At 44.5% G+C, this 26,664-nt stretch overlaps 1 protein-coding gene across 2 annotated transcripts in view; it reads right to left on the bottom strand.

Annotated features, from left to right (window-relative positions):
* WDR76 (WD repeat domain 76) overlaps positions 1-23,393 on the bottom strand; it is a 64,023-nt gene extending 40,630 nt beyond the window's left edge. Inside the window, exons 1-4 of one of the 2 annotated variants that reach the window (XM_082253004.1) lie at positions 23,304-23,393; positions 14,767-15,018; positions 5,244-5,510; positions 2,520-2,753 (exon numbers count right to left, since the gene is read on the bottom strand). In XM_082253004.1, coding sequence (XP_082109130.1) covers positions 2,520-2,753; positions 5,244-5,510; positions 14,767-15,018; positions 23,304-23,306 — 756 coding nt within the window. In that variant the 5' untranslated portion in view covers positions 23,307-23,393. The remainder of the gene's footprint in view (positions 1-2,519; positions 2,754-5,243; positions 5,511-14,766; positions 15,019-23,303) is intronic. The other variant, XM_082253005.1, reaches the window with a different exon arrangement.
* Positions 23,394-26,664: the final 3,271 nt, after the last annotated feature.

Below are 26,664 nucleotides of genomic sequence, written 5' to 3'. Positions count from 1 at the left end.
CACACACACATACATACATATACACACACACACACATAATATATATATATATATACACACACACACACACACATACTGTACATATACACAGACATATATATATATATATATATATATATATATATATATATATATATATATATATATATATATATATATATATATATATATATATATACACACATACATACACACACACTTTTTATATTTAAAAGAGGAAGTAAACCCATTAATTTAAAAGTTTGAAACAACAGTTACATTTCCGTCTTTCCGTGCTGGAAATGTAACACTCCCATTGGCTGTGCTCTTAACCAAACTGTCAAACCATCCAATGGCTGGTATCATAACTGATCACATGTGCAGCATCATGGCAGTTGAAGATCAAACAAAGGCCAAGATTCCTTGCTTGAAAATGATAGGAGTGTTTACTTCCACTTCAATATCGCCACAAGCCTGTTGGGTTGCTCTAAAGCCCGGTACACGGGGGTATTAGCAGGGGAACTCTAAACAGTAAAGGTACTTCATTTACAATTGTATATGCATTATTGAAATCCTTCTCTAGTCAAACTCATTTTTTAGTGTTGGATGCGGGGTTGGTGGGGCTGTCGGTTTCCTCATTGGGGAAATTCTCTACTTACATTGGTATGAACACCAGAGGGCGCTAATCTGAGTGCAGTACAATTTTACTACACTCAGATTAGTGCCCTCTAATGTTCATTCAAATTTACAGAGAGATCTTCAGTCTCTGAGGAGCTGCAGCAAGTATTTAACTCTTTATGGACACTGCACCCCCCCCCCTCCACTTTCACCAGTTTACAAAATTAGTAATTATTGATCTGATTTTACTGGAGATTTTTGTGAATGAAATGGGGAAAGTTGTGAATAAAATAGAAAGTGAAGGGAAATCCAAAGTTTTAGAGCTGTCCCCAAGGGGTAATCTTCCATGGGGGAACACTTGTCTAAGAGTGGAATTTACTTGACTTTGGGAGATTTTCACTGTCTTACTGTTGGGTCTATGGGACAGGAAGTGATGGGAAATGTTCCAAACGGTACACAACAAAAAAATAAAAATATACTGTATATAACTATGGAAAGTTTTGGGGTTTTCATTTATTTTTTTTTTTAAATGTGGCAAGTGGTATTGCAGCTCAATGCACACCGCCCCCACCACCCCCCCCATGAAGCATCAATGCACACCGCGCCCCCCCCCCCCCATGAAGCATCAATGCACACCGCCCCGCCCCCCCCATGAAGCATCAATGCACACCGCCCCGCCCCCCCCCCCATGAAGCATCAATGCACACCGCCCCCCCCCATGAAGCATCAATGCACACCGCCCCCCCACGAAGCATCAATGCACAACGGCCCCCCCACGAAGCATCAATGCACACTGGCTCCCCCCCATGGAGCAACAAGGCACATCGGCCCCCCAATTAACATCAATGCACACCGGCTCCCCCCCTGGAGCATCAATGCACAACGGCCCCCCAATAAACATCAATGCACACCGGCTCCCCCCCATGGAGCATCAAACGGCCCCCCAATAAACATGAATGCACACTGGCTCCCCCCATGGAGTATCAATGCACACTGGCCCCTCAAACATCAATGCACACCGGCTCCCCCCCTGGAGCATCAATGCACAACGGCCCCCCAATAAACATCAATGCACACCGGCTCCCCAATAAACATCAATGCACACCGGCTCCCCCCCATGGAGCATCAAACGGCCCCCCAATAAACATCAATGCACACCGGCTCCCCCCCATGGAGCATTAATGCACACTGGCCCCTCAAACATCAATGCACACTGGCTCCCCCCCATGGAGCATCAATGCACAACAGCCCCCCAATAAACATCAATGCACACCGCTTCCCCCAATAAACATCAATGCACACCGCTTCCCCCAATAAACATCAATGCACACCGGCTCCCCCCCTGGAGCATCAATGCACAACGGCCCCCCAATAAACATCAATGCACACCGGCTCCCCAATAAACATCAATGCACACCGGCTCCCCCCCATGGAGCATCAAACGGCCCCCCAATAAACATCAATGCACACCGGCTCCCCCCCATGGAGCATTAATGCACACTGGCCCCTCAAACATCAATGCACACCGGCTCCCCCCCATGGAGCATCAATGCACACCGCTTCCCCCAATAAACATCAATGCACACCGCTTCCCCCAATAAACATCAATGCACAACAGCCCCCCAATAAACATCAATGCACACCGCTTCCCCCAATAAACATCAGTGCACACCGCTTCCCCCCATGGAGCATCAAACGGCCCCCCAATAAACATGAATGCACACCGGCTCCCCCCCATGGAGCATTAATGCACACTGGCCCCTCAAAACATCAATGCACACCGGCCCCTCAATCAATGCACACTGGCCCCCCAATCAATGCACACTGGCCCCTCAATCAATGCACACTGGCCCCTCAATCAATGCACACTGGCCCCCCAATAAACATCACTTGCACAGTAAAAGTAATGGAAGAAACAATACCTGATCTGACTCTTCCTCACTATCCGATTCCTCTGTGGATGGTTTCTCTTCTACAACTTTATGATTAACATTCATGTTGGCCAGGAGTTTGACTGCATCGTCCGTCTCAACAAATAACTTTTCCTCCTCCAGGGTGTCATACTGAAGCTTCTTATTCCTAACACTTCTCCTTACACCGTTTGTAGTTGCAATGTTGTGTGTACTGGGAGCGGAGATACTGGATCCACTTTCCTGCTGGGATCACAATCAGATTGCTTCAAATAACAAGACAGCAGAGATTTCACATACACAGCGAATAATTCAACACAAATACTAATGGACAATGGATTTTTAATGGGGGGAGGTGTGCACTCTTTTGAAAATACTAATCGCCTGACTGTTTCTGGCTTCAATACTTGACACCCCCAAAACAAAACATGTTGCAAAAAAAAAAAAAAAAAAAAGTGTCATCCATCGGCCATAGCTTTATGGCCACCCACCTATTGAGTAGGTCCCCCTTTCCCAACCAAAACAGCCCTGACCCAGCATGGACTCCACTAGCCCTCTGGTATATACAGTGGGTACGGAAAGTATTCAGACCCCCTAAAATTTTTCACTCTTTGTTATATTGCAGCCATTTGCTAAAATCATTTAAGTTCATTCTTCTTCCTCATGAATGTACACATAGCACCCCATACTGACAGAAAAACACAGAATTGTTGACATTGTTGCAGATTTATTAAAAAAGAAAAACTGAAATATCACATGGTCCTAAGTATTCAGACCCTTTGCTGTGACACTCAGGTGCTTTCCATTTCTTCTGATCATCCTTGAGATGGTTCTACACCTTCATTTGAGTCCAGCTGTGTTTGATTATACTGATTGGACTTGATTAGGAAAGCCACACACCTGTCTATATAAGACCTTCCAGATCACAATGCATGTCAGAGCAAATGAGAATCATGAGGTCAAAGGAACTGCCTGAAGAGCTCAGAGACAGAATTGTGGCAAGGCACAGATCTGGCCAAGGTTACAAAAAGATTTCTGCTGCACTTAAGGTTCCTAAGAGCACAGTGGCCTCCATAATCCTCAAATGGAAGACGTTTGGGACGACCAGAACCCTTCCTAGAGCTGGCCGTCCGGCCAAACTGAGCTATCGGGGGAGAAGAGCCTTGGTGAGAGAGGTAAAGAAGAACCCAAAGATCACTGTGGCTGAGCTCCAGAGATGCAGTCAGGAGATGGGAGAAAGTTGTAGAAAGTCAACCATCACTGCAGCCCTCCACCAGTCGGGGCTTTATGGCAGAGTGGCCCGACGGAAGCCTCTCCTCAGTGTAAGACACATGAAAGCCCACATGGAGTTTGCTAAAAAACACCTGAAGGACTCCAAGATGGTGAGAAATAAGATTCTCTGGTCTGATAAGACCAAAATAGAACTTTTTGGCCTTAATTCTAAGCGGTATGTGTGGAGAAAACCAGGCACTGCTCATCACCTGTCCAATACAGTCCCAACAGTGAAGCATGGTGGTGGCAGCATCATGCTGTGGGGGTGTTTTTCAGCTGCAGGGACAGGACGACTGGTTGCAATCGAGGGAAAGATGAATGCGGCCAAGTACAGGGATATCCTGGACAAAAACCTTCTCCAGAGTGCTCTGGACCTCAGACTGGGCCGAAGGTTTACCTTCCAACAAGACAATGACCCTAAGCACACAGCTAAAATAACGAAGGAGTGGCTTCACAACAACTCCGTGACTGTTCTTGAATGGCCCAGCCAGAGCCCTGACTTAAACCCAATTGAGCATCTCTGGAGAGACCAAAAATGGCTGTCCTCCAACGTTTACCATCCAACCTGACAGAACTGGAGAGGATCTGCAAGGAGGAATGGCAGAGGATCCCCAAATCCAGGTGTGAAAGACTTGTTGCATCTTTCCCAAAAAGACTCCTGGCTGTATTAGATCAAAAGGGGGCTTCTACTAAATACTGAGCAAAGGGTCTGAATACTTAGGACCATGTGATATTTCAGTTTTTATTTTTTAATAAATCTGCAACAATGTCAACAATTCTGTGTTTTTCTGTCAGTATGGGGTGCTATGTGTACATTCATGAGGAAGAAGAATCAACTTAAATGATTTTAGCAAATGGCTGCAATATAACAAAGAGTGAAAAATTTAAGGGGGTCTGAATACTTTCCGTACCCACTGTATATATATATATATATTTTTTTTTTTTTTTTTAGCTGTCATTTTTAGTTTTCAGCCAAGTGCATCCTGCATTTTCGGTTTCAATACCAAAATTTCCATTTTGTGCACCTCTACTCTCCTCCCCCCATAGATTGCAGGAAATAAATTTAACACAGACAGTGTTAATGCAGGAATCCCTCCTGCTGGGCCATTATCTTCTTCCGGCGGGAGGGATTCCCACATGAACACTGTCCCGGCTAGCAATAATCAGAAGAGAATCTGACAGGCTAGTTGATTGATCGATCAACTTGGTGCATTCAGCGTGCCCATCAACAGTTGGAATCATGTATGGCCATCCTTATTCTGGGTCAAAGATTTAAAAAATGGTTAAAGCCAAATGATCAGTAAGACAGCCAGAGATCTAAGATTTTCAAGGGAGATATTTTCCTTATGACAGATTCATGTGAAATATTCATGAAAATAAATTACTGGAATACGGCAAAACTAAAGACGATCTTTTACCAAGCCACCCATTAACCCGGTAAGTCAGCAGAGGAGGAGGTCTCACCTGATCCACGCCATTCTCACTGTTAAATGTCTCTTCGAAAACGTTTTCCTCCAGATTTTCAGAATCTTCTCTCAAGCGTACGAGCTCAACCACAGGACGCCTATTTCCCCGTCTCATCTCCGGAGGTACGTCACACTTCTCCTCAGAGGGGGCTTCCTGATGACTTCCAACCACAGACTTTTTACTGGAAGTATTAAGTATTTGGTGTGTAGGTATAGACTGAAGAGGGGTTTTGGTTTGGGCTTTTCTTTTACCAGCTGAGCTCTTCTAAAAAAAAAGGGGGGGGGGAGGAATAATACACATTAACCACTTAAACCCCAGAAGATTTTACCCCCTTCCTCACCAGGGCCCATTTTGCGATTCGGCACTGCGTGACTTTAACGGACAATTGCGCGGTCGTGTGACGCTGTACCTAAACTAATTTGACGTCCTTTTTTTCCCCACAAACAGAGCTTTATTTTGGTGGTATTTGATCACCTCTGCGATTTTTTGATCACGCGCTATAAACAAAAAAAGAGCGTCAATTTTGCAAAAATAACAATATTTTTCTCTTTTTTATATGAAATTCCCCCCCAAAAAAATGTAAAAATCAAATCTTTTTAACATTTTAGGCCAATTTTTTTTTTTTTTTTACCATATGTTTGAAAAAAAAAAAAAAAAAAAAAAAAAAAAAAAAATCGCAAAAAGAGTATTTTGATTGGTTTGCGCAAAAGTTATTGCATTTACTAACTAAGGGAAAGATTTGTAATTTTTGTTGTTTTTTTTTTAACGCGTAATGGCGGCAATCTGCGTTTTTTTTTGCGAGACTGCGACATTGCGGCGGACGGATCGGACCCTTGACTGACACTTTTGGGGTTACCAGTGACATTACTACAGTAATCAGTGCTATAAATATGCACTGTTACTGTAAAAATGACACTGGCAGGGAAGGGGTTAACTTTATTGGAGAGGGAGGGGTTAACCTAGGGGCGTGTTTCTAACTGTGATTGGCTGTGGCTACTAGTGTAAGAACAGAGATCAATGGTCCTACATAGCAGAACCGTATGATCTCCATTCTTACACAGGGAAGAATGACAGGCGGCTTTGTTTACATTAGCCGCCTGCCTTTCTTCCAGTGTAACGGACGATCGCTGAGTGACCGGCAGACATCGGGTCCGCCGGGCACATGCGCGGGTGGGTGGGGGGTCCGTGACTGAGCGGGAGCGCGCCTCCGGCGGCGCGGACTCGCTCCCCAGAGCCTCACAGGCTAGCGATGTAGCCCTACGTCACTCTGCCTGTGAGGGGCTGACTGCCGACGTAAATAGTTGTGCGGCGGTCGGCAAGTGGTTAACTACTTCAATACCGGGCGATTTTACCCCCTTCCTGCCAAGGCCAATTTTCAGCTTATAGCGCTGTCACACTTTGCGCGGTCATGCAACACTGAACCCATATGACATTTTCTTTTCTTTTAGATAGAGCCTTCTTTTGGTTGTATTCAATCGTCACTGGGTTTTTATTTTTTTTGGTAAAATTAAAAAAAAAAAAAAATTTTGAAAAAAAAAAAAAAAAAATAGTTTTAGTGTCAGGTAGAACATTTTGTAAATAAATTTTCTCCTTTACTGATGTGCGCTGATGAGGCGGCACTGATGGGCATTGATGAGGTGGCACTAATTTGCAGCACTGAAAGGCAGCACTGACTGGCATCCCTGATGGGCACTGTTGGGGCTGCACTGTTAATTAGTGCCCCGATTACCTGTACAGGTCTCCTCTGTGAGGAGATGCCGCTGATAGACTCTCCTCACACTCTGTCAGTGTGAAAAGAGGAAAGATGATAGCCGTCATAAACTTGTTCACATGTGATAAACTGTGATTGGACACAGCTGATCACATGGGTAAAGAGCCGCATCATTGTCTCTTTACTGAGATCTGAGTCGCGCCGTGTCCCAGTGACACAGCGCACCTGTGATCGCAGCGCTGCAGAGCTTTCCGCCTGCCATCATTTGTCTGATTTGTGTGATTGGACACAACTGATCACATGGGTCAAGAGCCGCATCATCGGCTCTTTACTGTGACCGGAGATGGGACACAGCGCAGGCGCGCAAGAGGGAGACGACGTCATAAGATGTCGTCCATGAACAATAGAACCACACCGCAGCCATCATTTCCCTATACGGCGGGCAGGAGGTGGTTAAAGTGATTATAAAGGTTGTAATTAACCAGTTGCTGTCCTCTCTATAGCAGTTCTATTGCTACAGGGTGGCAGCTGTGCGCCAGATCATGTATATATCATGTATACCAGTTCCAGATTTCTGCCTGCAGAGGGCGAATGTCAGGCACTCAATGTCCTCCACCAATCATCAGTAAAACACAGAGAACTGAGATCTGCCTATGTAAACAAGGTAGATCTCTGTTCTGAGAAGGGCGGGGAAGGAGCGTGTTCTGTGTCTCTGCAAAGCACAGACTAGAAACCATTTCTTCCCCCCCCCCCTAGTAAAAGCAGCACACAAACAGGTCAGGCACACAGTTAACCCTTTGATCACTCCTAATGTTGTTAACCCCTTCCCAGCCAGTGTCATTAGCACAGTGCTAGTGCATATTTTTAGCACTGATCACTGTATTAGGCTGGGTTCACACTTGCATGTGACTCGCACCGCATTGCTGTGCACATCACATGCGATGTCTGTGTGATGCAAATTCAGCCACACAGTTTGTATGGCTGAAATCACCTCGCACTCCCACCAAAATGGTGCAGGAGCCTTTTTTTTTTTTGTCTGCACTGGAATCGGATGGCATGGGTGTTCAAACCCATTCAATCTGATTCCATCCAGTTTCACAGTTCGCACTGTGATCTGCAAACCGATTTGGGGGTGTCATTACCCTTATATGACACCCCACAGAGGTTCGAAGAGAGCAATGTGAACTGCCTGCGATTCAGATGCGATGCGGGAACCCGCAAAGGAGTCGCTGTGGTTCCCGCATCACACCAGTGTGAAACTAGCCTTAGTGTCACTGGTTCCAGGCAAAGTGTCAGAATGTTCGCCACAATATCGCAATCCTGCTAGAAGTTGCTGATCTTCTGACATTCGCCGCCATTATTAAAAAAATTCCATAAATATATCCCAAAGTTTGTAGGCACTAGAACGTTCAAGTAAACAGATCAACATACGCTAATTGAAATTTTTTTTTTTTTAACAAAAATATGTAGCAGAATACATATTGGCCTAAATTGATGAAGAAATTCGATTTTTTACATTTTTTTTTAAAGGATATGTTTTATAGAAGTAAAAAATGTTTTTTTTTTTTTTTTTTTGCCCAATTGTCGGTTTTTTTTAGTTTATAGCGCAAAAAATAAAAACCGCAGAGGTGATCAAATACCACCAAAAGTAATCTTTATTTGTGGGGAAAAAACAATATAAATTTTATTTGGGTACAGTGTTGTATGACTGCGCAAATGTAAGTTAACCACTTTACCGCTGCTCACTAGAGCTGTACTGCAGAAAAGTGGCTCGATAACGTCTGGCGACGTAGACCTACATCACCAGACACTCCCCTCTCTCGGCGGTGCGCGTGCCGCCGGAGGCTCGCTCCCGCTGTTTTCAGTCACAGCGGGAGTCGGGCCAGGGGAGGAGCGGCGGCGATCGCTGCTGCTCTTCCCCGATCGTCGGGGAATCGAGTGTGGAGATCCGCCCGCTTGTGTAAACAAAGAGGGCGGATCTCCTAAAAGTCAGTGGTCCTCAACCCTGGCCTACAGGGCCCACTAATGCCCCATACACACGTGCAGATTATCTGCAGACTTTTGTCTGCAGACTTACCAAAACCATATAATATGAGGTCAAACCTAAACACTTTCAATTTGTATGCAATCCAGCAGGCCCTTGCACTACATAGAAAAGGTAAGTCTGCAGATAATCTGCACGTGTGTATGGGGCATAACAGGCCAGATTTTAGGTATTACCTTGGGGAGATGCAGACTAGAGTACTGAGCAGCAAATGATATCACCTGGGATGTATTTCAGTTATCTTGCAAATCTGGCCTGTTAGTGGGCCCTGTAGGCCAGGGTTGAGGACCACTGTCCTAAGTGACAAACAGTGACAGATTGCAGGGTTCAGCATAGCTCAACATGCGATCTGTCCCTGTGTCACATAGTCACCTCCCCCCCTACACGTCAGTAAGCACCAGGCATACATTAACCCCTCCCTCTCCAATAAAATTAACCCCTTCCCTGCCAGTGTAATTTTACAGTAACAGTGCATATGTATAGCACTGATTACTGCAGTAATGTCACTGGTACCCCCAAAAGTGTCAAAAATGTCAGTCAAGGGTCCGATCTATCCGGACTGGATTTATAAATTTAATTGTTTAGCGCCTCAAGGCCTCAACGAGGAATTAGAAGTAAATTGCCTTATCTGATGCATTTTATAATCCAAATATTTTAAAGTATTATTTAATTTGGAATAATGACGTTTTAATTTTAAGCCTGCCGGTCTTTAGAGATTCAGGTGCTTACGGGTTAATCTTATTACTATATATTTTTTATAGATATATATTTTATAGATATGTATTTTTACTGATTAGACACATATTTATTATCTTATCAATTTTTAGATATTTCCATGTATGTCAACTAAGGTATTATAACCGTATATATTTAATTGTGATATACTAATTCTTGTTAGCCCCATGAAGCATTCTGGACCTTCAATATACCGTTATATATGTTTTTTTATATACATTTTTTTGTTTATCATACGCCCCTTGTTCTTTCCATTATCATTTATTTTTTTCATTTTTTTATCTTTCTCCCGATTTTTTCTATTTTTATTCATTTTAATCCTTTTCTCCAATCTTCTTATTTATTCATTGATCTCCTAGTGTGTTTTCTGATTCAGCTGTTTGGGGTCATTCTATTGGCCAGTGCGCCTAACCCCGCCCATCTTTTGGCTTCTTAGAGCCTCCGATCGCCTCTTGCCACAACTTGATAAAGCTACTATTGTAGCGAAACATGTCGTTGTGGCGATCGGGAGGCTCTTCAGAAGTAAACTCAAGCAGTCCCCCGTCCTTTTTGACATCCCAGTAATCCTGGAGCCGGCTGTCTGCGGATCTTCGGTCCCACGCAGTGACGTCATCACAGTGCGACTCCCGAGGCTCACACCGGGTGCCGAGGGAGTGTGACACAGAGGCTCCGATCTGAAGAAGCGGCCGCACATCAGACCGATTGAGCCCTCCTGCCTGCGACCCCATCTGACAGCCAGTGTCTAACTGTAGCCACCGGTTCCCTGCAGGATTCCAATACCATCGGTGTGAATGTCCAGAGGCTACAAAGGGCGGTAGGACTGATCTTGTTTCATCCATACTATGCTTTATCATTGGATCAATATAATAAAGTGTTCATGAGACTATTCACTCAAGTCTATATTGGGGTTTATCACCATTTATATGCAAACTGAGCGCCATCTCTCATATCTAGTTCCAAGTTCATTTTCTATGCTGTCTTGCACCAGGGATTGGGCGAACAGTCTTGCTATCCCCATACATCATTAACACATTAACTTTACAGGTTTTGTGTATCCTCTGTGAAGAAACATTCCAGGACTTTCCAATTTTGGAGTAGCGCCAGAACTTTTTGGTAAAAGGTGCATATGTATAGCACTGATTACTGTAGTAATGTCACTGGTACCCCCAAAAGTGTCAAAAATGTCAGTCAAGGGTCCGATCTGTCCGCCGCAATCCCGCAAAAAAAAAAAAAAAAAAAAAAAAAAAAAAAAAAAAACGCAGATCGCCGCCATTACTAGTTAAAAAAAAAAAAAACACCAAAAATGACAGAAATCTTTCCCTTTGTTAGTAAACGCGATTTCATATAAAAAATGTTAAAAATATTGTTATTTTTTCAAAATTTACGCTCTTTTTTTGTTTATAGCGCAAAAAATAAAAAAAAAAATCGCACAGGTGATCAAATACCACCAAAAGAAAGCTCTGTTTGTGGGATTAAAAGGACGTCAATTTTGTTTGGGTACATCGTCGCACGACCGCGCAATTGTCAGTTAAATTCGCACAGTGCCGAATCGCAAAAAGTGTCCTGGACGTAAGACAGCAAAATCCTCCGGTGGTAAAGTGGTTAAAGTAACGCAGTGCCATATCGTGAAAAAAAAAATGGCCTGGTCATGAAGGTTAAAGGATTTGTAAAGGCAGAAGGTGCATTCAATGCATTAAGATAAAAAGCCTTCTCTGTGCAGCAGCCCCCCTCATACTTACCTGAGCCCCTTCTCTATCCAGCGATATCCACGAGTGCCTCAGCCATCCAGGACGCTCTCTCCTGATTGGCTGAGACACAGCCGTGGCGCCATTGGCTCCCGTGGCTGTCAAAGTCAATTAGCCTATCACGAGAGAGAGGGGTCAAGGGCGAACAGCAGCTACATTTCTGAATAGATACACGGAGCTGCAGCTCGGCTCGGGTGCCCCCATAGCAATCTGCCTGCTGTGGGGGGGCACTCAACAGGTGGGAGGGGCCGGGAGCAGCAATGGGGGACCCGAGAAGAGTAATTTTCTAGCAAAAAAACACTGATTTTTACATGTATGTGTGAGAATGGGCCCGGTAAGCAAGTGGTTAAAGTGCCAATCAGCACTCCCCATTAGGATCTGTGTTGAACATTTACAAACTGGAGCTGAATGGTGCTTTAAGCCCTCGTTCACGCTGAAACTGTGCGAGGTGATCTGAACTCGCACGATTTAAGTCCGGCTTCGGGGCGTCTTCGAAGACATCTGTGCAGCTTCATGCACAGGGGCGTATTGAAAATCGTCCTGAAAGTTGCCAAAAAGTAGTGCAGGAACCACTTTTGGAAATCAGTGCCGCAAAGTCGTCATCACACTGATTGGGAATCTCCCATGGCTGGCAATAGGCTGCGATTTGACAAGTAAAATTGCATGTCAAATCCTGCCGATGTGAAAAGGGGCTAAGGGCTGATTCACATTAGTGCGATGCCAGACATCGCATGGGATTCGCACCGCATTGCTGTGCAGATCACATGGGATGTGAATTCAGCCATACAAACTGTGTCTAAATTTGCATCGCTTGCTATCACTGCTCCTTCATTATATGCGATCGGATGTGCGGATGCGAATACAGCCATACATTTTGTATGGCTGAAATTCGCACTGCACCCCGCACAAAAGACGCACAGGACCCTTTTTTCCCAGCCGCATCAGGATCGGATCGCACAGTGGTTCACACTAGTGCGATCCGATCCTTTGCGAACTGTCAGATCGCACTGCGATATGCGATCAAACTGGGGGGTGTCGTTAACATTTAATTGACACCCCCTGCGTATCGCATATGGCAGTGTGAACTGCCAGATGTGCGTTTGCGATGCGGGAACAGGCTGCGAATTTGCAGCCTTCCCGCATCGCACAAGTGTGACCCAGGACTTAGACATGCTGCACAACGCACAGAAATGTCTTTGTAAATACCCTGTTTCCCTGAAAATAAGACCCAGCGTGATTTTCAGGGATGGCTGCAATATAAGCCCTACCCTGAAAATAAGCCCTAGTAAAATCCTTGATCTCAGCCCCTCCCTCTGCAGTATTCGGAGAGGGAAAGTAGAGCTCCAGAGGGTCACGCGAGTACCCAGCGGCGCTGTAAATGAGGTATTTTCTACAATAAAGTTACAAAAGGAGACGCACTGCACATTACATAATCTTTTTACAAAATCGATTACATCATTTTACAATGACTTTATCCAAGATTTATTTTTGGGATTACAGAATGTCGTAATTGATGACTTCTGAGACTTCAGAGTGGGGAGAGAACTTTTTTTAACATTTTATTTTTTTATTCCAGGTTTTTTAGAACATAGAGAGGGCTAAATGACAGAACACAAGCACTGTGCTGTCTATCATGCTTTAAGTGCCGGGTCACACTTGTGCGATGCGGGAAGGCTGCGAATTTGCAGCGTGTTCCCGCACCGCACCCGCACATCTGGCAGTTCACACCGCCATATGCGATACGCAGGGGGTGTCAATTAAATGTTAACGACACCCCCAGTTTGATCGCATATCGCAGTGCGATCTGACAGTTCGCACAGGATCGGATCTTACAAGTGTGAACCGCTGTGCGATCAGATTCTGATGCAGCTGAAAAAAAGCCTCATGTGCGTCTTTGCTGCGGGTGTGGTGCGAATTTAGCCATACAAAGTGTATGGCTGAATTTGCACTGCACATCTGATCGCATGTAATGAAGGAGCAGTGCGCTCCGATATTACATGTGATCGCCGCACACGCTATAGTGTGAACCGGCACTAAAGGATCAGGATATTTATTTATTTTAGGGTTACAATCGCTTTAACCGCTTGCCGACCGCCGCAAGTAGATATACTGCGGCGGTCAGCCCCTCACAGGCAAAGTGACGTAAATAAACGTCACTAGCCTGTGAGGCTCTGGGGAGCGAGCGCGCATGTGACCGGCGGACCCGATGTCCGCCGGTCACTCTGCGATCATCGGGGGAGAGGGAGAAAGGCAGGCGGCTTATGTAAACAAGCCGCCTGTCATTCTCCCCTGTGTAGAAACACTGATCACACGGTTCTACTATGTAGGACCGTTGATCAGTGTTCCTACAGCTCAAGCCACAACCAATCACAGTTAGAATCACGCCCCTAGGGACACACACAGCCCCTCCCTCTCAAATAAAGTTAACGCCTTCACTGCCAATGTAATTTTACAGTAACAGTACATATGTATAGCACTGATTACTGTAGAAATGTCACTGGCAACCCCAAAAGTGTCAAAAATGTCAGTCAGGGGTAGGATCTGTCCGCCACAATGTCACAGTACCGCAAAAAAAAAAAAAAAAAAAAAAAAAAAAAAATCGCAGATCGCCGTCATTACTAGTTAAAAAAGAAAAAAAACACAACAAAAATGACATAAATCTTTCCCTTTGTTAGTAAACGCGATTACTTTTGCACAAATCAAAATACGCTTTTTGCGATTTTTTTTTTTACCAAACATAGGTAGCATAAAACAAATTGGCCGAAAATGTTAAAAAAATTTTGATTTTTACTTTTTTTTGGGGGGAATTTCATATAAAAAAAAGGTGAAAAATATTGTTATTTTTTCAAAATTGTCGCTCTTTTTTTGTTTATAGTGCATGATCAAAAAAAAAAAAAAAAAATCGCAGAGGTGATCAAATACCACCAAAAGAAAGCTCTGTTTGTGGGAAAAAAAAGGACGTCAAATTCGTTTAGGTACAGTGTCGCACGACCGCGCAATTGTCTGTTAAAGTCACACAGTACCGAATCGCAAAATACCCCCTGGTCTTTTAGCAGCCAAATCCTCTGAGGCTTAAGTGGTTAGGATCGTCATTGTACATACCGTAAATAAATAAGACATCCCTCGAAAATAAGCCCTAGTATGATTTTTGTAGCCAAAATTAATATAAGACCCTGTCTTATTTTCAGGGAAACACGGTACACGTTATGAATACCCCTCCATAGACTTTATGGCCCCTCCATGTAAAAAGGCATCTCTGCAAACCAAACACTGAAGAGACCTCACCTGATCGGACTTCTCAAGGTTCTCAGGTTCTGCCTTCAGGTGAGACAGCAGGACGCTGAGTGTTCTCCTCACACAGCTCGTCTCTAACGATGGGGAGGTTCTCTTTCCTGCATCGCCCTCTATAGGCTGCTCTTCCTCCATCGTGTGTTTCCTCTTCTTAGCCCTCTTGTTGGGTGTGGACATCACATCGTATTCCAGAGAGGAATGAGCAGACACTCCATCAGTGGTCTTCCCGATATTTGGTGTACTTTCCTGTTTAAGGCAAAATGAAAATCTGAGTAATTCTATTATTTATCACCTAGGAGGAAAGAAGCTCAACACTATAAGGGGGACTTTATCATTGATGGCAGTGGCCGAATGGTGCAGCGCAGGTGAATTTGGTGCACAAAATGTGTTGCATTTATGAAATTGGTGCAAATTGCTGTAATATACTAAGGGCTCTTTCACAGGGGCGGTCCGATCAGATCCGCCCGTCAGTTTTTTAGGCGGATCTGATCGGATCCTCCATGCAGCTCTATGGGGCAGCGGATGTAAGCGGTGACATGTCCGCTGACACCCGTATCCGATCCTGTCCGTGAAATCCGGATGGATGGAAACCCTATTTTTCCATCCGTTCAGGAATCGGATCGGATCGGATGAGCGCGGACAGGCGGTCCGCTCTCATCCGATCCCCCATAGAGAGCAGCGGGAGCTGTGACACCTCCCTCTCCGCACTGCAAGCGGAGACGGAGCTGTCATCCACCGGCTCAGCGGGGATCGGTGGATCGATCCCCGCTGAGCAGCACGGATCCGCCTACGGAGGCGGACCGTGTGAAAGAGCCCTTAAAGTGTAATGGCCAAAGTGTGACTGTCCCACTTACTTCACAACAGGTAATGCAGGCAGAAGGGCCAGGCGATCAGGGGTAAATTATGTGCTGAGAAAAGCCGGTGGTGCCCCTGGTGTGGCAGTTCAGGGGTGCCAGAACAATTCACTTTGGGGTACCTCACAGTGTTTTTAACCATTTGCTGACCAGGCTTTTTCTGGCACTTTTTGTTTAAAAGTTAAAATCAGTATTTTTTTTTGCTAGAAAACTACTTAGAACCCCCAAATATAATTTATTTTTTGTAGCAGAGACCCTTGGGAATAAAATGGCGATCGTTGCAATTTTTTTTACGTCATACGGTATTTTCACAGCAGTTTTGCAAACGCAATTTTTTTTTTTTTTTTTTTTTTAGAAAAAACACACTTTAACCACTTGCCTACTGGGCACTTAAACCCCCTTCCCATCCAGGCCAATTTTCAGCTTTCAGCGCTGTCACACTTTGAATGACAATTGCACGGTCATGCTACACTGTACCCATATGAAATTTTTATCATTTTTTTCACACAAATAGAGCTTTCTTTTGGTGGTATTTAATCATCTCTGGGTTTTTTATTTTTTACAAAAAAAAAGAATAAAGACAGAAAATTTTGAAAAAAAAAAAAAGTTTTTCTTATTTTCTGCGAGTAAATTTTGAAAATAAATTTTTCTCCTTCACTGATGTGCGCTGATGAGGCGGCACTGATGAGGTGGCACTTATGGGCACTGATGAGGAGGTACTAATATGCCGCACTGATGAGCACTGATAGGCGGCATTGATAGGTGGCACTGCTGGGCACTGAGAGGTGGCACTGAGAGGCGGCACTGATGGGCACTGGCGGATGGCACTGGACACTGATGGGTGGCACTGATGGGCAGCACCATCAGTGCCCACACTCAGTGCCCATAGTGCTGCCAGTCAGTGCTCATCAGTGCCTAGATGAGCAGGCACTGATGGGCACTGACTAGCAGCACTATGGGCACTGATTGTGGGCATTGATGGGGGGCACTGATGGCGGGGCACTGTGTGTGTGTTTTTACCTTCAGTAATCAGGGCACTGGTGATCGGTGCCCTGATTACATTCTCCTGTGTCCCCGGTGCTGTGAGGCTCTCCTCCTTCCTCACACTGCAGTCTCTGTGTGAGGAAGGAGCACCGGCGATGAGAGATGATCTCATAAGTTTACATATGAGATCATCGCTCATTGGACGGCCCGATCACGTGGTGAATGGCCGCTGTGATTGGCCATTCACCACGATCTGTGATCGGCTGTGTCCAAGGGACACGGCCGACACAGATTTTCCCCGCAGCGCGCTCGCGGGAGCGCGCTGGGGGCGTGTCACTGGGAGGCCGTTTAAAAACGGCCTCCCGAAAATTCGAGTCCGCGCTGCAGCCGTATATAGGCTGTAGCGCGGATGGGAAGAAGTTAATTAAAATTGCGTTTTGCAAATGCGAGTTTAATTTTTTAGTTTTTTTTTTTTTTGGGGGGGGGGGGGGGGGAACAAAAAAAAAAACACTAACCACTTCAGCTCAGGAAGGTTTACCCCCCCCCCCTCCCTTCCTGACCAGACCATTTTTTTGTGATACGGCACTGCGTTGCTTTAATTGACAGTTGCGCGGTCGTGCGACGCTGTAGCCAAATAAAATTGATGTCCCTTTCTTCCCCACAAATAGAGCTACCTTTGGTATTTGATTTTATTTATTTTTTTGCACTAAAAACAAAGAATAACCAAAATTTAAAAAAAACACAAAAGCAATGTTTTTAACTTTTTGCTATAAACACATCCAGAAAAAAAAATGTAAAAAACCCAAATTTCCACATCAGTTTAGGCCAATATGTATTCTGCTACGTATTTTTGGTAAACAAAATCCCAATAAGGGTATATTGATTCGCAAAAAAGTTATCGCTTCTACGAACTATGGCATATTTTTAAATAATTTTTTTTTTTTACTAGTAATGGGAGCAATCAGCGACTTATAGCGGGACTGCGATATTGCAGCGGACAAATTGGACACTAAAGCCCCGTACACACGTACCAATTGTCGGCCGTAAATATTCGGCCGACGACCGATTGTAGGCTTGTTAGTATGATGCTTCCGACAGCGCATTTTCGGCCGAACAGAATCTGTCCTGCAGGCATTAAAATTTTTGTTGGCCAACACCAGAACGGCCGATTGTTCGCCAGTCAATACAGAATTTGGCCGACAGACAGCCTATTAGCAAGACTGGGCATGCTCAGAGAAGAAAAAAGACAAGGAAAGTTAACCATCACATGACATCACTTCTGCAGTCGGCTGTTGTTGGCTGACAAAATTCGTGTGCAGTCTTTTGCAGTTTTCAGCCGACAGGACAGCCCTGGACAAAAGACGGCCGATCGTTCGGCCGACGATCGGTACGTGTGTACGAGGCTTAAGTCCCCTTTCACACTTGTGCGACTTGTCCTGTCGTACCCCATAATTTCCAATCAGCACCATTCATATCTTTGCAACTTTCATTTGCAGCGACTTCAAAGTAATCTCTGCACTAATTTGGTGTGACTTTGATGGGACTTGAGGTCCAAATACCTCAGGATTACACAGGGATTGCTTCAAATTGCGTGATTATACAAGTGTTAACCACTTAAGCCCCGGAAGATTTTACCCCCCTTCCTGACCAGGCCCTATTTTGCGATTCGGCACTGCGTGACTTTAACAGACAATTGCGCGGTCGTGCGACGCTGTACCTAAACGAATTTGATGTCCTTTTTTCCCACAAACAGAGCTTTCTTTTGGTGGTATTTGAACACCTGTGCGATTTTTTTTTTTTTTTTTTTTTTTTTTTTTTTTTTTTTTTTTTTTTTGATCATGCGCTATAAACAAAAAAATAGCGTCAATTTTGCAAAAATAACAATATTTTTCAAATTTTTTTTATATGAAATTCCCCCAAAAAAATGTAAAAATCAAACTTTTTTTAACATTTTAGGCCAATTTGTTTTCTGCTACATATGTTTGGTAAAAAAAAAAAAAAAATTGCAAAAAGCGTATTTTGATTGGTTTGCGCAAAAGTTATCGCGTTTACTAACTAAGGGAAAGATTTTTGTCTTTTTTTTTTTTTTTAACGCGTAATGGCGGCGATCTGCGTTTTTTTTTTTTTTTTTTGCGGGACTGCGACATTGCGGCGGACAGATCAGACCCTTGACTGACATTTTTGGGGGTACCAGTGACATTACTACAGTAATCAGTGCTATACATACGCACGGTTACTGTAAAAATGACACTGGCAGAGAAGGGATTAACTATATTTGAGAGGGAGGGGTTAAGTGTGTCCCTAGGGGCGTGCTTCTAACTGTGATTGGCTGTGGCTTGAGGTGTAGGAACAGTGATCAACGGTCCTACATAGTAGAACCGTATGATCACTATTCTTACACAGGGGAGAATGACAGGCGGCTTGTTTACATCAGCCGCCTGCCTTTCTCCCACTCTAACAGACGATTGCGAGTGACCGGCGGACATCGGGTCCGCCAGGCACACGCACGGGGGGGGGGGGGGGGGGGATGGTCCATGAGCGAGCGGGAGCGTGCCTCCGGCGGCGCGCGCTCGCTCCCTAGAGCCTCACAGGCTAGTTCTATGTCGCTTTGCCTGTGAGGGGCTGACCGCCGCAGTAAATAGTCGTGCGGCAGTCGGCAAGTGGTTAAAGTGGCACTTTTGACACCTTGTGGGAACCAGTGACACGAATACAGGGATCAGTGCTAAAAATATGCACTGTCACTGTACTAATGACACTGGGAATGGGAGTACCGATACTCGTGAAAATGCTTGGTATCGGCACTGATGCCTGTATCAGTGCATCCCTATATATTTTTAAAATTCGTAGAATGTAGGTCCTCCAACTTGCCCTGAAAGTCTTGGGGAAGGAGGAGGGGGCCATGTGGCCTTATGGTCAGGTTCTCCCTCTTCCATGGGGTGCCCATTTGTGGACCTATTGCATGGGTGGACTTTGCCTTGGCAAGCTTCATGAAGAATGAGGGTCCACCTGGTTCTGTCTGGGTGGGCCAGGTGTACCCCACTTCCTGTCAGGAGCCTTCAGCCCCAGAGGGATCAGGGCCAGGTAGTGGACTGCGTGATACACCCTACAAACTTTTTTTTTTGTGCGCTTCCGGAAGTGCTAACTACTGTGCTCCCCATTTAAAAGCAGTTATGCTTTTTTGCAGCAAAACTCTCCCCTCCTGAAAGTGCTGTCCCTGTTTTTTTTTCTGCCTCTAAACGTCAGTCTGTGACCATGCATACATAGATATTTACTAACTTGTGTGCCCTCAAGTCGCCCCAAGTCTCTTGTCATAACAAATGCAATGTAAATGAATGAGAGCCGTCTTAATATGCACTACTGAAGTCGCTCCGACTTCAAAAAAGGGTCCTGTACTACTTTGAGACGACTTGTATCCAACTTGGGCCAATAGACTTCAATGGGAGTCGCCTCCAAGTCGCATCCTTATCTTTTGTCAAGTGACTTGTGATCAGACTTTCCAGGAAGAAGAAGGAAAATTAGCCAGGCATTCCCCACTTTGCAGCCATGCCTACAGTTCCTATATACCATTATCTCTGCCTGGTCTGTGTGAGTGGCACTGGTGGACACTGATACATGGCACTGGTGGACACTGATACGTGGCACTGATTCATGGCACTGGTGGACACTGATACGTGGCACTGGTGGACACTGATTTGTGGCACTGATATGTGGCACTGGTGGACACTGATTTGTGGCACTGGTGGACACTGATTTGTGGCACTGGTGGACAATGATTTGTGGCACTGGTGGACACTGATACCTGGCACTGGTGGACACTGATACCTGGCACTGGTGGACACTGATTTGTGGCACTGGTGGACACTGATTTGTGGCACTGGTGGACACTGATTTGTGGCACTGGTGGACACTGATTTGTGGCACTGGTGGACACTGATTTGTGGCACTGGTGGACACTGATTTGTGGCACTGGTGGACACTGATTTGTGGCACTGGTGGACGCTGATACGTGGCACTGGTGGGCAGTGGCACTGGTGGACACATAAGTGGCACTGGTGGATACTGATACGTGGCAATGAGGAAATGAGTAAAAAAAAAACAGAAAAGGGGAATTAGGTCACAACACATCATATTCTGATTAGGCATGGGACGATATCAGATTTCCATGCTGCGATTAATTGATTAGGGTTTTATCACGGTATACGATATTATCACGGGATTCAATTATTAAACTTAAATTATGAAATTTCTACCTCACTTCAATTTCATTGCTGAATTTAGGGACTTTGGTTCACTTTTGCACATTATTATATAGTCAGTCAGTACAGACTCTGTGAACCAGGCCTAAAATAAGCCATCAAGCAGTGTCTGGCCTACCTGGTGATGACTGGTCCTGGCGCTCTGATCCGATGGCCTGGTCATTAGGGGCTAAATCCTTGCGGCCAAGAAGTGGTTAAACCTGCAGGAGGAGCAGTGTTTTTATCTATAAATGACTTTACTATTGCTTTAGGCCTGGTTCACATGTATGCGGGTTGGCGGTTCACATGTATGCGGGTTGGCGGTTCACATGTATGCGGGTTGGCGGTTCACATGTATGCGGGTTGGCGGTTCACATGTATGCGGGTTGGCGGTTCACATGTATGCGGGTTGGCGGTTCACATGTATGCGGGTTGGCGGTTCACATGTATGCGGCGCATATTTGCACAGGCATAGCAGCCCATTGATTTGAATGGGCTGCTATGCCGTCATTTTACACAGAAAAAAGGTGCATGCAGCATTTTAAAAAAATGCAGTGGCCTTTAAATCCATCCTACTTCTGCACCATGCGACTTACCTGCAGTTTCTGCTCTGGCAAGCTTTCTGCGTTTTTTAAATACATGGGCCCAGCATAAAAACACAGTTTGCGTGTGCAGGAACTGCAAGTAAGTCACATGGTGCAAAAGCAGGATGGGGTTCACGGCCACTGCATTTTTTAAAATTCTGCATGCGGCTTTTTTCAGCTGAAAACGCAGGCATAGCAGCCCAACCCCATTCAAATCAATGGGCTGCTATCCCTATCCCTGTGCAAATATGGGCCGCCAACCCACATACATGTGAACCGCTAACCCGCATACATGTGAACCGCTAACCCGCATACATGTAAACCGCCAACCCGCATACATGTAAACCGCCAACCCGCATACATGTGAACCGCTAACCCGCATACATGTGAACTGCTAACCCGCATACATGTGAATCCGGCCTAAAGCAATAGTAAAGTAATTTATAGATAAAAACACCGGTCCTCCTGCAGGTTTAACCACTTCTGGGCCGCAAGGATTTGCCCCCTTAATGACCAGGCCATCGGATCGGAGCGCCAGGACCAGTCATCACCAGGTAGGCCAGACACTGCTATGCCTGTGCACATATATATATATATATATATATATATATGCTGCTATGCCCGTGTATGTATTTCTATCTATCTATCTCTCCATCTGTATATCTGTCTGTATATCTATCTGTATATATCTCTCCATCTATCTATTTAGTGACAGTGTATGGTAAAAGTACTTGCTTGTAGAAGGCACTGTGTCTCTCACTGTCTCTCTGAGCCTGGGAAGGAAGCATGTGGGTGTGTGCTGAGTGGGAGCCGTCTGATTGGTTACAGGGAGGAGCTAAGTCTCTCACTCTAGGATCATATTACCAGAGCTGTTTTCTATTGAGTGAGTGAACTGCTGTGTGAGGAATGAGTCATCCAAATGTATCAATTCACAAGTCAGACTGAGGAGCAGAGAAAGGGCTCTTTCACACGGGCGTTCCTTATGTCCGTTTTTCATCCCATCCGTTTGCGGATGAAAAACTGACATAATGTATCTCTATGTAAATACGGATGTCATCGGATGATCATCCTCTGACATCCGTTTTTTGTCAGTTCAGTTTTTTTGAATGGAGGAGAACCCTATTTTTTCTTCCTTTCAAAAAACGGAACTGAAGCAAAAACGGATGTCAGTGGTGTCATCCGCAGACATCCGTATTTACATAGACATGCATTATGTCAGTTTTTCATCCGCAAACGGATGGGATGAAAAACGGACATACGGACCGGATGACACAAGTGTCATCCGTGTCCGTTACAAAAAAAAAAAAAAAGGACCTGATCGGGCAAAAAAAAAGGAACGCCCCTGTGAAAGAGCCCTAACTCGGTATTTTAAAAATGCCACAATAACAATACCGTGGGTATGCAATACCGCGATATATCGAAATACCGAAAACCGGCATATGTCTAATTCTGATTGGCCAAATACAAAGTCGTCTATCATATAAGTCGCTTTAAATAATTCACAAGTTGCACTGAAGTCGCGGTAAAAAGTCGCTCTGTCATTGGGCGACTTATGGTCGCGTTAGTGTGAACTGAGTCTAAGAGGAAAAAATAAAAACAAACAAAACCATTGCAAAATGCCTCCTAATGCCCCATACACACGTGCAGATTATCTGCAGACTTTTGTCTGCAGACTTACCTTTTCTATGTAGTGCAAGGGCCTGCCGGATTGCATACAAATTGAAAGTGTTTAGGTTTGACCTCATATTATATGGTTTTGGTAAGTCTGCAGACAAAAGTCTGCAGATAATCTGCACGTGTGTATGGGGCATAAAAGCAAAGTTTTTACTTCCCAGTGTGCATGAGGCCTGAACAGCACCGGGGTCGGCACTCACCATGAATGAAGGGTTTCCTGTGTGCTGGTGGCTGCTGTGTTTGGTTGAATTTTTCAGTCCTTTTCCCCCGGTTACCCCTCCAGATGTGATCTTCCGGTGCTGCGAAGATTAAAGTGATATCTGTGTTTTTTTTTTTTTTTAACCACTACAACGCCTGGCCAATTCTGACATTCTTCTTTTGCTAGAAAACTACTTGGAACCATATATATATATATATATATATACAGGGCTTGACAAATTTGCCTGAAATCTAGGAGCCAGCTAAAAAAGTTAGGAGCCAGTTTTTTTTTTTGTTTTTTGTTTTTTTAAACTAACAACCAAGCTTTATTTAATAAAACGGATACTAAATTTACACATAAATAGGACTAGAACCCCACTCTCCTCTATAGCACAATTGGATGGAAACAGACTGTCTGTCTCTTTCCATCCGATGCCATCTGATCCGATGCCATCTGATCCGATCCACGGGATGGATAGAAAATAGAACCACCATCCGTCTGTTTTTGGCGGGCAGGGTCAGATGGCGGCAGATTACTGCTCCATAGAGGAGACTGAACGGTCCGATCAGGTCTGCCTGAAAAACTGACAGGCGGACCTGATCAGACAGCCCGTGTGAAAGGGGCCTTCGGCTGTGGCACGGCGATGAGGGAAAAAATATATATATATATATATATATATATATATATATATATATATATATATATATATAAATTTATTTTTTTTTTAATAAGAATTGAAAAAAAAAAAGAAAAACATTTTTTTTTTTTAATAATTAAAAAAAAAAATATTATTTATTTTTTTTACATTTAAAAAATAAATTATTAATAATAACCACACTCCCTGTCCACTTACCTTTAAGCAAAGGTAACTGGACAGAGAGATGAAGCCTTAAGAAAAAATTCCCTCTCTTCTCCTCTTTGGCATTGAGAACATGCATTACTCCCGGCCACCACAAGAGGGCGCCAGTTCCCCTAGCTTCTCATCTCACAGAAGAAGGCCGAAAAGCCGGGGACTAAATTTTTGGACGCCGCGGAAGTCCGTGAATTTGAAGAGGAGGTGGGGGGCGCAAAAGGGACAGGACACATCCTGCAGGGCACCCGAGGCGCCAGGTCGCTAATTCTAGTCGCAAATGCGACCTGGCGCCCGGGATTTGTCGAGGCCTGTATATATATATATATATATATATATATATATATATATATATATATATAATTTATATATAATCTTTTTTTTTTTAAGCAGAGGCCCTAGAGAAACAAAAAGGTGAGTTTTGCAATTTGTTAGTCAAGCGGTAATTGTGCAGCAAATTTTCAAATGCAATTTTTTTGGGAAAAAAATACACATTTTTTAATGCACAAAAATACAATATAAACCCTTTTTTTTTTGGTAAAATATAAAAGATGATGTTACACGAAGTAAATGGATACCAAACATGCCACACTTTAAAATTGTGTACACCCGGGGAACGACTGCAAACTAAGCTACAACTTATCCGTAGGCGAAGCTATAAAAGCCTTTACAGGTTACCAGTTTAGAGTAAAGGCCCGTACACACGTACCGATCGTCGGCATACAAACGTCGGTGGACGAAGGATCTGCCGATTGTACGCGTGTTAGTATGGTGCCTCCGACAGATGTCTGCGCACAATCCGCGGACAAAAGTCTTTCGTGCAAACATGAAAATATTTGTATGCCGACACCCGAACGGACGATTGTTCGCCTGTCAGTACACAATTCGGCCGACAGACCGCAGATTTGCAAGACTGGGCATGCTCAGAAAATAGAAAACACAGGGAAAGTTAACCATTACATGACATCACTTCTGCAGTCGGCGGACAAAATTCTTGTGCTGTCCTTGTGCTGTCTTTGCACTTTTCAGCAGACACCGACATCCCGGGGAGAAAAGAGGAACATTTGTAAGCCGACCATCGGTACGTGTGTACGGGGCTTTAGAGTGGAAGTCAGGGTGTAGATTTGTTGCGCTCACTAGAAAGTTCATTCACGGCAATGCCTCACATGTGGTGTGAACAGCGTTTACATGTGCCTGTGCCACCTACAGGAGTGCATGGAGACTGCATGCAGGAGAAGAGTAAGGTGTGCGTGCAGACTGAGCTTTCTACCTGAAGATAAAGACCCCTGTATATAGGATAGACCCCCCCCCTCCCTGAATAAAGAGACTCCACCCCTCCCCTCCCTGTATATAGAATAGAGACCCCTCCCCTCCCTGTATATAGCATAGAGACCCCTCCCCTCCCTGTATATAGAATACGGAGACCCCTCCCCTCCCTGTATATAGAATATAGAGACCCTCCCTGTATATAGAATATAGAGACCCCCCCTGTATATAGAATATAGATACCCCCCCGTATATAGAATATAGAGACCCCCCCTTTATATAGAATATATAGACCCCTCACCTCCCTGTATATAGAATATAGAGACCCCCCCTCCCTGTATATAGAGACCCCTCACCTCCCTGTATATAGAATAAAGAGACCCCTCCCCTGTATATAGAATATAGATAACCCCCCCTGTACATAGAATATAGATAACCCCCCCTGTATATAGAATATAGAGACCCCCTCCCCTGTATATAGAATATAGGTAGAATATAGATACCCCCCCTCCCCTGTATATAGAATATAGATACCTCCCTCCCCTGTATATAGAATATAGAGACCCCTCCCCTGTATATAGAATATAGAGACCCCCCCTCCCTGTATATAGAATATAGAGAACCCTCCCCCTCCCTGTATGTAGAATATAGAGACCCCTTACCCTGTATATAGAATATAGATACCCCCCTTTATATAGAATATAGGGACCCCTCACCTCCCTGTATATAGAATATAGAGACACCCCTCCCTGTATATAGAGACCCCTCCCTGTATATAGAGACCCCTCCCTGTATATAGAGACCCCTCACCTCCCTGTATATAGAATATATAAACCCCTCCCCTGTATATAGAATATAGAGACCCCCCCCCTGTATATAGAATATAGAGACCCCTCCCCCCTGTATATAGAATATAGAGACCCCCCCCCTCCCTGTATATAGAATATAGATCCCCCCCTGTATATAGAATATAGAGACCCCCCCTCCCTGTATATAGAATATAGATCCCCCCCCCTGTATATAGAATATAGAGACCCCCCCCTCCCTGTATATAGAATATAGAGACCCCCCCCCTGTATATAGAATATAGATTCCCCCCTCCCTGTATATAGAATATAGATCCCCCTTTATATAGAATATATAGACCCCTCACCTCCCTGTATATAGAATATAGATCCCCCCTCCCTGTATATAGAATATAGAGACCCCCCCTCCCTGTATATAGAATATAGAGACCCCTCCCTGT

This window comes from Pelophylax lessonae, assembly GCF_965119305.1.
Source record: "Pelophylax lessonae genome assembly, chromosome: 4".
NCBI classification, from domain to species: domain Eukaryota; kingdom Metazoa; phylum Chordata; class Amphibia; order Anura; family Ranidae; genus Pelophylax; species Pelophylax lessonae.
This window is presented reverse-complemented; position numbering and strand designations above follow the sequence as displayed.